Here is a 13,867-nt window from a genome sequence, read left to right as displayed (position 1 = left end):
AGTATACACAGAAGCTTTGAATTTAATTTAAATCAAACATAGCAGAAGACTTGATCAATTTACTAGTATATAAACTAAAAATTAAAGTGAACTTTATAATTTATAATACAGAGTGAGAAAGAGACTAGTAGTGAGTATATTAGTTCAAATTAGGACAACTTAATACATAAGCTGTATCAAGTATTATTAGGGTTTATCAGTATTTGTAAGGTTTACTAATAGTAGTAAGGTTTATTAGTATTGGCAAAGCTTTATTATCATTGGTAACATCTATTAGACTCACGGAGCGCAGATTAAAAGCTGAGTGTGGAGATTCAAGTTTGGTGAGTGACGAGTTCGGTGAAGGGGGCAGATGTGCTCCATTTTCAATTTTTTTTGTGCTCTTTTAACCCTCCAATATTTGTTTCTTGCTTCGGTGCAGTGCAAGGAGCTGTTTGGTGAGTATCTGGTAAGTTGTGACACCACAGGCAAGCAGGTAGGTGACTGGTTTGAGAAGAACTACCTGTTTGGTGAGTATCTGGTAAGTGATTAAGGTCCATTCTAATCTTAACATTTAAAATAGTAAAGGAACTAGTGGTAAGCTTAATAAAATACATAAAAAAGGAAAATAAAATAATTAATTGAATAAAATAATTAAGTAGTTAATTAAAACGCATTAAGGATGGCAGGACAGGTGATGTGTCATGGCTGCAGCATGTGGGAGCTCCTGGATGTCAGTGTGATCCAGGGTAAACATGTCTGCAGTAAATGTTTGCGGCTCGAAGAGCTTCGGCTCAGAGTCATTGAACAGGAGTCTGAGCTGCAGACACTGCGACACATCATGGAGGGAGAAAGCTACCTGGACACTTTGTACCAGGAGGCGGTCACACCCCTTAGGATAGGGTCTTGTGATTTGGTCAGGGACAGGAAAGTGTGCTGCAGCTGAAGCAGGTAAGGGGACCCAGAGGGCAGGAGTGCAGGAGCCTCAGCCTTTGCAATTATCCAACAGGTCTAAAGTTCTTTCAGCTTGTTTGGATGAGAGTGAGGGCTGCAGGGTGGATGAGCAAACTGATCATTCAAGTAGAGGGAGAAAAAAGGAGTAGAACATAGAACATAAAACAGTACAGCACAGTACAGGCTCTTTGGCCCACGATGTTGTGCCGAACCTTTAACCTACTCTAGGATCAAACTACCTACCTACCCTTCATTCTACTATCATCCATGTACCTATCCAAGAGTCGCTTAAATGTCCCTAATGTATCTGCTTCTACTACCACCGCTGGCAGCGCATTCCATGCACCCACCACTCTCTGTGTAAAGAACCTACCTCTGACATCTCCCCGAAACCTTCCGCCAATCACCTTAAAATTATGCCCCCTGGTGATATCCCTTTCCGCCCTGGGAAAAAGTCTCTGGCTATCCACTCTATCTTTGCCTCTCATCATCTTGTACCCCTCTATCAAGTCACCTCTCATCCTTCTTCGCTCCAATGAGAAAAGCCCTAGCTCCCTCAATCTTTCTTCGTAAGACATGCCCTCCAGTCCAGGCAGCATCCTGGTAAATCTCCTCTGCACACTCTCTAAAGCTTCCACATCCTTCCTATAATGAGGCGACCAGAACTGAACACAATATTCCAAGTGTGCTCGAACCAGGGCCTTATAGAGCTGCAGCATAACCTCGCGGCTCTTAAACTCAATCCCCCTGTTAATGAAAGCCAACACACCATACGCCTTCTTAACAACCCTATCAACTTGGGTGGCAACTTTGAGCGATCTATGGACATGGACCCCAAGATCCCTCTGTTCCTCCATACTACCAAGAATCCTGTCTTTAAGCCTGTATTCTGCATTCAAATTCGACCTTCCAAAATGAATCACTTCACACTTTTCCAGGTTGAACTCCATCTGCCACTTCTCAGCCCAGCTCTGCATCCTGTCAATGTCCCGTTGCAGCCTACAACAGCCTTCCACACTATCCACAACTCCAGCAACCTTCGTGTCATCGGCAAACTTGCTAACCCAGCCTTCCACTTCCTCATCCAAGTCATTTATAAAAATCACAAAGAGCAGAGGTCCCAGAACAGATCCTTGTGGAACACCACTGGTCACCGAGCTCCATGCTGAATACTTTCCATCTACTACCACCCTCTGTCTTCTATGGGCCAGCCAATTCTGTATCCAGACAGCCAACTTTCCCTGAATCCCATGCCTCCTTACTTTCTGAATGAGCCTACCATGGGGAACCTTATCAAACGCCTTGCTAAAATCCATATACACCACATCCACTGATCTTCCTTCATCAATGTGTTTTGTCACATCTTCAAAGAATTCAATAAGGCTTGTGAGGCATGACCTGCCCCTCACAAAGCCATGCTGACTGTCTCTAATCAAACTATGCTTTTCCAAATAATCATAAATCCTGTCTCTCAGAATCCTCTCCAATAATTTGCCCACCACCGACGTAAGTCTGACTGGTCTATAATTCCCAGGGTTATCCCTATTCTCTTTCTTGAACAAGGGAATAATATTTGCCACCCTCCAATCATCCGGTACTACTCCAGTGGACAGTGAGGACGCAAAGATCATCGCCAAAGGCGCAGCAATCTCTTCCCTTGCTTCCCGTAATATCCTTGGGTATATCCCGTAGTGGTATTAGGGGACAATATAGTTAGGGGGATTGACACTGTTCTCTGCAGCAAAGAGCGAGAGTCCAGCCAGTTGTGTTGCCTGCCCGGTGCCAGGGTTCGGGACAATATCCAGGCTTGGGCTGATAAGTGGCAAGTAACATTCGCGCCACACAAGTGCCAGGCAATGACCATCTCCAATAAGAGAGAATCTAACCATCTCCCCTTGACATTCAATGGCATTACCATCGCTGAATCCCCCACTATCAACATCCTAGGGGCTACCATTGACCAGAAACTGAACTGGAGTAGCCATATAAATACTGTGGCTACAAGAGCAGGTCAGAGGCTAGGAATCCTGAGGTGAGTAACTCACCTCCTGACTCCCCAAAGCCTGTCCACCATCTACAAGGCACAAGTCAGGAGTGTGATGGAATACTCTCCACTTGCCTGGATGGGTGCAGCTCCAACAACACTCAAGAAGCTCGACACCATCCAGGACAAAGCAGCCCGCTTGATTGGCACCCCATCTACAAACATTCACTCCCTCCACCACCGACGCACAGTGGCAGCAGTGTGTACCATCTACAAGATGCACTGCAGCAACGCACCAAGGCTCCTTAGACAGCACCTTCCAAACGCGCGACCTCTACCAACTAGAAGGACAAGGGCAGCAAATGCATGGGAACACCATCACCTGCAAGTTCCCCTCCAAATCATACACCATCCTGACTCGGACCTATATCGCCGTTCCTTCACTATCGCTGGGTCAAAATCCTGGAACTCCCTTCCTAACAGCACTGTGGGTATACCGACCTCACATGGACTGCAGCGGTTCAAGAAGGCAGCTCACCACCACCTTCTCAAGGGCAATTAGCGATGGGCAATAAATGCTGGCCTGGCCAGCGACGCCCACATCCCATGAATGAATAAAAAGAAAAATCTGCTCAGGGCTGGAGAGGAACTTACAGTGGGAGGGGGAGGATCCAGTCGTCGTGGTCCATGTCGGTACCAATGACATAGGCAGGACAAGGAAAGAGGTTCTGCATGGTCAGTATGAGGAACTAGGTGCCAAATTAGAAGCAGAACCTCAATGCTAATAATCTCTGGATTATTACCTGAACCACGTGCAAATTGGCATAGGGCAAATAAGATTAGAGAAATTAATGCGTGGCTCAAAGACTGGTGTGGTAGAAGTGGGTTCTGGTTCATGGGGCACTGGCACCAGTACTGGGGAAAGTGGTGGCTGTACCGTTGGGACGGTCTACATCTGAACCGTGCTGGGGTGAGTCGCATAACTAGGGAAGTAGAGAGTGTTTTAAACTGAATAGTGGGGGCAAGGGATCAAATTTGGGAAGATATGGTAAATCAAGGAGTAGAGAGATAAGGCAAGAGAGAAAGGTATTAATATGGGAAATGATAAACAGACTGTGACAGAAAGGGACAGAATGTACAAATCTAAGAATAAATCAACAGATAAGGCTAGAGGTTACAAAGATAATAAAAGGACAAAACTAAAGGCTCTGTATCTGAATGCACGTAGCATTTGAAACAAAACAGATGAACTGAGAGCGCAAATAGAAATAAATAAGTACGATCTGATAGCCATTACAGAGACATAGCTGCAGGATGACATAGACTGGGACCTGAATATTGCAGGGTACATGGCATTTAGGAAGGACAGGAAGCTGGGAAAAAGTGGAGGGCTAGCTATGTTAATTAAAGATGATATTAGCGCAATAGAGAGGGATGACCTAAGTTCAGGTGACCAGGATGTAAAAGCAGTTTGGGTAGAGATGAGAAATCATAAAGGCAAGAAGTCACTTGTGGGAGTGGTGTAAAGGCCACCGAACATTAACCACACAAAGGACAGGGTATAAAGGAAGAAATAATAGCAGTTTGTCAGAAAGGTACAGCGATAATTATGGGGGATTTTAACCTACATATAGATGGGAAAAATCAGATTGACAGAGGTAGCCCAGATGAGGAGTACATAGAATGTTTTCGGGATAATTTCTTGGAACAATACATTCTGGAGCCAACCAGAGAGCAGGCTATACTAGACCTGGTATTGTGCAACGAGGTAGGATTAATTAATGACATCATAGTTAAGGCAGCCCTAGGTAGCAGCGATCAGAATATCATTGAATTTTACATTCAGTTTGAGGGAGAGAAGAGTGGGCCCAAGACTAGTATTTTAAACTTAAATAAAGGCAGTTATGAGGGCATGAGAGCAGAGCAAGCGAATGTCCTTTAGGGAAGGAAATCTGCTGTCCTTAGCTGGTCTGGCCTACATGTGACTCCAGACCCACTGCAATGTAGTTGACTGTACAAGAAGGACGGGTTGCATCTAAACTGGAGGGGCACTAATATCCTGGCTGCAAGGTTTGCTAGCGTCACTCGGGAGGGTTTAAACTAGTGTGGCGGGGGGTGGGAACCAGAGCAGTAGGACAGCTAGTGAAATAAATGAGGAGGAAATAGTAAATAAGGCCAGTAGGACTAAGAGGAAGAGCAGGCAGGGAGATGTTGCTGAGCAAGGCGGGACTGGTGGTCTGAAGTGCATTTGTTTCAATGCGAGAAGTATAACAGGTAAGGCAGATGAACTTAGAGCTTGGATTAGTACTTGGAACTATGATGTTGTTGCTATTACAGAGACTTGGTTGAGGGAAGGGCAGGATTGGCAGCTAAATGTTCCAGGCTTTAGAAGCTTCAGGCGGGATATAGGGGGATGTAAAAGGGGTGGGGGAGTTGCATTGCTGGTTAAGGAGAATATCACAGCTGTACTGTGGGAGGACACCTCAGAGGGGTCATGCAGCGAGGCAATATGGGTGGAGCTCAGGAATAGGAAGGGTGCAGTCACGATGTTGGGGGTTTACTACAGGCCTCCGAACAGCCAGCGGGAGGTAGAGGAGCAGATATGTAGACAGATTTTGGAAAGATGTAAATATAACAGGGTTGTGGTGGTGGGTGATTTTAACTTCCCCTATATTGACTGGGACTCACTTAGTGCTAGGGGCTTGGATGGGGCAGAATCTGTGAGGAGCATCCAGGAGGGCTTCTTGAAACAGTATGTAGATAGTCCAAAAAGGGATGGGGCCATACTGGACCTGGTATTGGGGAATGCGCCAGGCCAGGTGGTCGAAGTTTCAGTGGGGGAGCATTTTGGGAGCTGTGACCATAATTCCATAAGTTTTAAGGTACTTGTGGATAAGGATAAGAGTAGTCCTCGGGTGAAGGTGCTAAATTGGTGGAAGGCTAATTATAACAGTATTAGGCAGGAACTGAAGAATTTAGATTGGGGGCGGCTGTTTGAGGGTAAATCAACATCTGACATGTGGGAGTCTTTCAAACGTCAGCTGATTAGAATCCAGGAGCAGCATGTTCCTGTGAGGAAGAAAGACAAGTTTGGCAAGTTTCGGGAAGCTTGGATAACACGGGATATTGTGAGCCTAGTCAAAAAGAAAAAGGAAGCATTTGTAAGGGCTGGAAGGCTAGGAACAGATGAAGCACTTGAGGAATATAAAGACAGTAGGAAGGAACTTAAGCAAGGAGTTAGGAGGGCTAAAAGGGGTCATGAAAAGTCATTGGCAAACAGGATTAAGGAAAATCCCAAGGCTTTTTATACATATATTAGGAGCAAGAGGGTAACCAGGGAAAGGGTTGGCCCACTCGAGGACAGAGATGGGAATCTATTTGTGGAGCCAGAGGAAGTGGGCGAGGTGCTAAATGAGTACTTTGCATCAGTATTCACCAAAGAGAAGGACTTGGTGGATGATGAGCCTAGGGAAGGGAGTGTAGATAGTCTCAGTCATCTCATTATCAAAAAGGAGGAGGTGTTGGGTGTCTTGCAAAGCATTAAGGTAGATAAGTCCCCAGGGATCTACCCTAGAATACTGAGGGAGGCAAGGGAAGAAATTGCTGGGGCCTTGACAGAAATCTTTGCATCCTCATTGACTACAGGTGAGGTCCCAGAGGACTGGAGAACAGCCAATGTTGTGCCTTTGTTTAAGAAGGGTAGCAAGGATAATCCAGGAAATTATAGACCGGAAAGCCTCACGTCAGTGGTAGGGAAACTATTAGAGAGGATTATTTGGGACAGGATTTACTCCCATTTCGAAACAAACGAACTTATTAGCGAGAGACAGCATGGTTTTGTGAAGAGGAGGTCATGTCTCACTAATTTGATTGAGTTTTTTGAGGAAGTGACAAAGATGATTGATGAAGGAAGGGCAGTGGATGTTATCTATATGGACTTTAGTAAAGCCTTTGACAAGGTCCCGCATGGCAGACTGATACAAAAGGTGAAGTCACACGGGATCAGAGGTGAGCTGGCAAGATGGATACAGAACTGGCTCGGTCAAAGAAGACAGAGGGTAACACTGGATGGGTGTTTTTCTGAATGGAGGAATGTGACTAGTGGTGTTCCGCAGGGATCAGTGCTGGGACCTTTGCTGTTTGTAGTATATATAAATGATTTGGAGGAAAATGTAGCTGGTCTGATTAGTAAGTTTGCGGACGACACAAAGGTTGGTGGAGTTGCGGATAATGATGAGGATTGTCAGAGGATACAGCAGGATATAGATCGGTTGGAGACTTGGGTGGAGAAATGGCAGATGGAGTTTAATCCGGACAAATGTGAGTTAATGCATTTTATTTTTATTTATTTCAAGATACAGCACTGAAACAGGCCCTTCGGCCCACCGAGTCTGTGCCGAACATCAACCACCCATTTATACTAATCCTACACTAATCCCATATTCCTACCACATCCCCACCTGTCCCGATATTCTCCTACCACCTACCTATACGAGGGGCAATTTATAATGGCCAATTTACCTATCAACCTGCAAGTCTTTTGGTGGTGGGAGGAAACCGGAGCACCCGGCGAAAACCCACGCAGAGACAGGGAGAACTTGCAAACTCCACACAGGCAGTACCCAGAATTGAACCCGGGTCGCTGGAGCTGTGAGGCTGCGGTGCTAACCACTGCGCCACTGTGCCGCCCATTTTTGAAGGTCTAATGCAGGTGGGAGGTATACAGTAAATGGCAGAACCCTTAGGAGTATTGACCGGCAGAGATCTGGGCGTACAGGTCTACAGATCACTGAAAGTGGCAACGCAGGTGGATAAGGTAGTCAAGAAGGCATACGGCATGCTTGCCTTTATCCGTCGGGGCATAGAGTATAAAAATAGGCAAGTCATGTTGCAGCTGTACAGAACCTTAGTTCGGCCACACTTAGAATATTGCGTGCAATTCTGGTCACCACACTACCAGAAGGACGTGGAGGCTTTGGAGAGGGTACAGAGGAGGTTTACCAGGATGTTGCCTGGTCTGGAGGGCATTAGCTATGAGGAGAGGTTGGATAAACTCGGATTGTTTTCACTGGAACGATGGAGGTGGAGGGGCGACCTGATAGAGGTTTACAAAGTTATGAGCGGCATGGACAGAGTGGATAGTCAGAAGCTTTTTCCCAGGGTGGAAGAGTCAGTTACCTGGGGGACATAGGTTTAAGATGCGAGGGGCAAAGTTTAGAGGGGATGTGCGAGGCAGGTTTTTTACACAGAGGGTGGTGAGTGCCTGCAACTTGCTGCCGGGGAAGGTGGTGGAAGCAGGTACGATAGCGACGTTTAAGAGACATCTTGACAAATACATGAATAGGAAAGGAAGAGATGGATACGGACCCCGGAAGTACTGTTCTTTGTTCTTTGACTCCTAAATGCCCTCTGAAATGGCCTAGCAAGCCACTCAGTTGTATCTAACTGTTACAAAGTCAATAAAAAAAGAATGAAACCGGACGGACCACCCGGCATCGACCTAGGCATCAGAAACAACAACAGCAAACCCAGCCCTGTCAACCCTCAAAGTCCTCCTTACTAACATCTGAGGGCTTGTGCCAAAGTTGGGAGAACTGTCCCACAGACTAGTCAAGCAACAGCCTGACATCGTCATACTCACGGAATCATACCTTACAGACAATGTCCCAGACACTGCCATCACCATCTTGGGGAATGTCCTGTCCCAGCGGCAGGACAGAACCAGCAGAGGTGGTGGCACAGTGGTATACAGTAGGGAGGGAGTTGCCCTGGGAGTCCTCAACATCGACTCCAGACCCCATGAAGTTTCATGGCATCAGGTCAAACGTGGGGAAGGAAACCTTCTGCTGATTATCACCTCCCTCAGCTGATGAATCAGTACTCCTCCATGTTGAACACCACTTGGAGGAAGCACTGAGGGTGACAAGGGCATAGAATGTACTCTGGGTGGGGGAATTTAATATCCATTACCAAGAGGGCTCGATAGCACCACTACTGACGAATCTGGCCGAGTCCTGAAGGACATAGCTGATAGACTGGGTATGCAGCAGGTGGTGAGGGAACCAACAAGAGGGAAAAACATACTTGACCTCATCCTCGCCAATCTGCCTATGGCAGATGACAGTATTGGTAAGAGTGACCACCGCACAGTCCTTGTGGAGACAAAGTCCCGCCTTCACATTGAGGATACCCTCCATCGTGTTGTGTGGCACTACCACCGTGCTAAATGGGTTAGATTTCGAACAGATCTATCAATGCAAAACTGGGCATCCATAAGGCGCTGTGGGCCATCAGCAGCAGCAGAATTGTACTCAACCACAATCTGTAACCTCATGGACCGGCATATCCCCCACTCTACCATTACCATCAAGCCAGGAGACCAACCCTGGTTCAATGAAGAGTGCAGGAGGTCATGCCATGAGCAGCACCAGGCATACCTCAAAATGAGGTGTCAGCCTGGTGAAGATACAACACAGGACTACTTGCATGCCAAACAGCGTAAGCAGCATGCAATAGACAGAGCTAAGCAATCCCATAACCGACAGATCAGATCTAAGCTCTGCAGTCCTGCCACATCCAGCCATGAATGGTGGTGGACAATTAAGCAACTAACTGGAGGAGGTGGCTCCACAAATATTCCCATCCTCAATGATGAGGGAGCCCAGCACATCAGTGTGAAAGATAAGGCTGAAGCATTTGTAACAATCTTCAGCCAGAAGTGCTGAGTTGATGATCCATCTTGGCCTCCTCTTCACCCTGCTTGATGTCAAGAAACGACTGAAGGCACTGGATACTGCAAAGGATATGGGCCCTGACAATATTCCGGCAATAGTACTGAAGACCTGTGCTCCAGAACTTGCCGCGCACCTAGCCAAGCTGTTCCAGTAGAGCTACAACTCTGGCATCTACCCGGCAATGTGGAAAATTGCCCAGGTATGTCCTGTACACAAAAGCAGGACAAGTCCAACCCGGCCAATTACCGCCCCATCAGCCTACTCTCAATCATCAGTAAAATGATGGAAGGTGTCATCGACAATGCCATCAAGCGCACTTGCTTAGCAATGACCTGCACAGTGACACTCAGTTTGGGTTCTGCCAGGACCACTCAGCTCCAGACCTCATTACAGCCTTGGTTCAAACATGGACAAGAGAGCTGACTGAACTCAGGGTAGGGGATATGGGATTAATGTAGGATTACTATAAATGGGTGGTTGTTGGTCGGCACAGACTCGGTGGGCCAAAGGGCCTGTTTCAGTGCTGTATCTCCAAACTAAACTAAACTAAACTCAAGAGGTGAGAGTGAGTGCTCTTGACATCAAGGCAGCATTTGACCGAGTATGGCATCAAGGAGCCCTAGCAAAACTGAAGTCAATGGGAATCAGGGGGGAAACTCTCCGCTGGTTGGAGTCATACCTAACGCAAAGGAAGATGGCTGTGGTTGTTGGAGGTCAATCATCTCAATTCCAGGACATCACTGCAGGAGTTCCTCAGGGTAGTGTCCTAGGTCCAACCATCTTCAGCTGCTTCATCAATAACCTTCCTTCAGTCATCGGGTCAGAAGTGGGGATGTTCGCTGATGATTGCACAATGTTCAGCACCATTCGCGGCTCCTCGGATACTGAAGCAGCCCATGTAGAAATGCAGCAAGACCTGGACAATATCCAGGCTTGGGCTGATAAGTGGCAAGTAACATTTGCACCACAAAAGTGCCAGGCAATGACCATCTCCAACAAGAGAGAATCTAACCATCTCCCCTTGACATTCAATGGCATTACGATCGCTGAATCCCCCACTACCAATAATCAAGGGGTTACCATTGACTGGATACTGAGCTGGAGTAGCCATATAAATACCGTGGCTATAAGAGCAGGTCAGAGGCTAGGAATCCTGCGGCGAGTAACTCACCTCCTGATTCCCCAAAGCCTTGTCCACCATCTACAAGGCACAGGTCAGGAGTGTGATGGAATACTCTCCACTTTCCTGGATGGGTGCAGCTCCAACAACACTCAAGAAGCTCGACAGCATCCAGGACAAAGCAGCCCGCTTGATTGGCACCCCATTCGCGAACATTCACTCACCCCACCACCGATGCACATTGGCAGCAGTGTGTACCATCTACAAGATGCACTGCAGCAAACGCACCAAGGCTCCTTAGACAGCCAAATCCACGGCCTCTGTCAACTGGAAGGACAAGGGCAGCAAATGCATGGGAACATCACCATCTGCAAGTTCTCCATCAAGTCACACACCATCCTGATTTGGAACTATATCGCCGTTCCTTCACTGTCGCTGGGTCAAAATCCTGGAACTCCCTTCCTAACAGGGTGTACCGACCTCACATGGACTGCAGCGGTTCAAGAAGGCAGCTCACCACCACCTTCTCAAGGGCAATTAGGGATGGGCAATAAATGCTGGCCTGGCCAGTGATGCCCACATCCCATGAATGAATAAAAAAAATTAGCTTAAGAGAGAGGTCGATAGAGATGCAGTGGCAGACATTTAAGGGAATATTTCAGAATATACAGAATAGATACATTTCAACGAGAAAAAAAAATTCCAAGGGTGGGACCTGCCATCCGTGGTTAACTAAAACAGTTAAAGATAGTATCAAAATTAAAGAAAAGGCCTATAATTGCAGAAAGATGGGTGGCAGGTCAGAAGATTGGACAGAATATAAAAAACAGCAAAGAATGACTAAGAGATTGATAAGGAAGATAAAATTAGAGTACGAGAGAAAGCTAGCTAGAAATATAAAAACAGATAGTAAGAGTTTCTATAGATATTTAAAAAAGAAAAGTTAACAAAGTGAGCATTGGTCCGATAGAAAGTGAGTCTGGGGAATTAATAATGGATAATAAGGAGATGGCAGATGAATTGAACAGATATTTTAATTCACTATTGAGGATATAAGTAACCTCTCAGTATTACCTGTAAGTCAGGAAATGGAAAGGTGGGAGGAACTTAAGAAAATTACAATCACGAGGGAAGTGGTACTGAACAAATTGTTGGAGCTGTGGGCTGCCAAGCCCCCAAGTCCTGATGGACTTCTTCCTAGGGTGTGAAAAGTAGCTCGTGAGATAGTTGATGCGCTAGTTTTAATTTTCTGAAATTCCCTAGATTGGAAAATAGTGAATGTAACTCCTTTATTCAAAAAGTGAGGGAGACAGAAAGCAGGAAACTACAGGCCAGTTAGCTTAACATCTGTCTTCGGGAAAATGTTAGAAGCTATTATTAAAGACATTATAGCAGGGCATTTAGAAAAATTCAAGGTAACCAGGCAGAGTCCACATGGATTTGTGAAAGGGAAATCATGTTTAACCAATTTATTGGAGTTCTTTGAGGGAGTTACATGTGCTGTGGATAAAGGGGAACCGGTGGATGTATTGTACTTAGATTTCCAGAAGGCATTTGATAAGGTGCCACATCAAAAGTTATTGCAGAAAATAAGAGTCATTTTCTGGTTGGCAAGATGTAATGAGTGGTGTGCCACAGGGATCTGTACTGGGGCCTCAACTTTTTACAATTTATATAAATGACTTAGATGAAGGGACCGAAGGTATGTTTGCTAAATTTTCTGATGACACAAAGATAGGTAGGAAGAGGACATAAGGGAGCTACAAAGGTGTATAGATATGTTAAGTGAGTGGGCAAAGACCCGGCAAATGGAGTATAATGTGGGAAAGTGTGAAATTGTCCACTTTGACAGGAAGAATAAAAAAGAAGCATATTATCTAAATGGTGAGAGATTGCAAAGCTCTGAGATGCAGAGTGATCTGGGTGTTCTAGTGCATGGTACGCAGGGACAGCTAGTAAATGGGAAAGCCAATAGAATATTATTGTTTATTGCGAGGGGATTTGAATACAAAAGTAGGGAGGTTATGCTTCAGCTATACAGGGCATTGGTGAGACCACATCTGGAGTACTTTAAGGAAGGATGTAAATGCGTTGGAGGCAGTACAGAGGTGGTTTACTGGACTAATACCTGGAATGTGCGGGCTGTCTTACGAGGAAAGATTGGACAGGCTAGGCTTGTACCCGCTGGAATTTAGAAGAGTGCGAGGTGACTTGATTGAAACATATAAGATCCTGAGGGGTCTTGACAGGGTGGATGTAGAAAGGCTGTTTCCCCTTGTGGGAAAATCTAGAACTAGGGGTCACTGTTTAAAAAAAAAAAGGGTCGCCTATTGAAGACAAAGGTGAGGAGAAATTTATTCTCTCAGAGGGTCGTGAGTCTTTGGAATTCACTTCCTCAAAAGGTGGTGGAAACAGAGTCTTTGAATATTTTTAAGGTAGAGGTAGATGGATTCTTGATAAGCAAGGAAGTGGAAGGTTATCAGGGGGTAGGTGGAAATGTGGAGTAATTAGTTCAGCCATGAACTTATTGAATGGCGGAGCAGGCTTGAAGGGCTGAGTAGGCTACTCCTGCTCCTAATTCATATGTTCGTATGTAAACGGACACTCTCAATTCAGACTGTTGGTACAATTCAGAAAACCCCAGGTTGCCAAGCAGGTTAGTCATGTGACTAACTGGTCTGACCCTGTCTTGGCTCTGTGGATTCTATCATTTTGGTAGGGCCTGGAATGCTCTTCTTACACACAATACCTGGTGATCATGATCCACTGTGGGTTGAATGTGTCGGAGGAATGGTCCTTTGTCCTTCCAATCACTTGTCTTTTAATATGCAAATGTATTTTTCATCCGCAGCTGGAAGGGTCACTGACCCGAAACGTTAACTCTGCTTCTCTTTCCACAGATGCTGCCAGACCTGCTGAGTGAATCCAGCATTTCTTGTTTTTATTTCATGACGCAATTTTTGTGCCTCATTCTTGGCAGGTGGGAGGTCATGCATGACATGCTGAACTCCTTGCAAGTCAATGATGTCCCCAGGCAGCCAACTGATGGAAACAGAAACAATTCACTATAAGCAAGATTTGAAACTGCAGACGAAA

The 13,867-nt window shown here is 45.9% G+C and overlaps 1 protein-coding gene across 1 annotated transcript in view; it reads right to left on the bottom strand.

The window, feature by feature from the left end:
* Positions 1 to 13,867, bottom strand: part of LOC137373406 (uncharacterized) — a 129,945-nt gene that overhangs the window by 43,109 nt on the left and 72,969 nt on the right. Inside the window, 1 exon segment of the mRNA XM_068038223.1 lies at positions 13,684 to 13,813. Coding sequence (XP_067894324.1) covers positions 13,684 to 13,813 — 130 coding nt within the window.

The sequence above is a fragment of the Heterodontus francisci genome, chromosome 9, assembly GCF_036365525.1.
Source record: "Heterodontus francisci isolate sHetFra1 chromosome 9, sHetFra1.hap1, whole genome shotgun sequence".
Taxonomy (NCBI): Eukaryota; Metazoa; Chordata; class Chondrichthyes; order Heterodontiformes; family Heterodontidae; genus Heterodontus; species Heterodontus francisci.
Note: the sequence above shows the minus strand (reverse complement) of the source record. Positions and strands in the feature narration are given on the sequence as shown.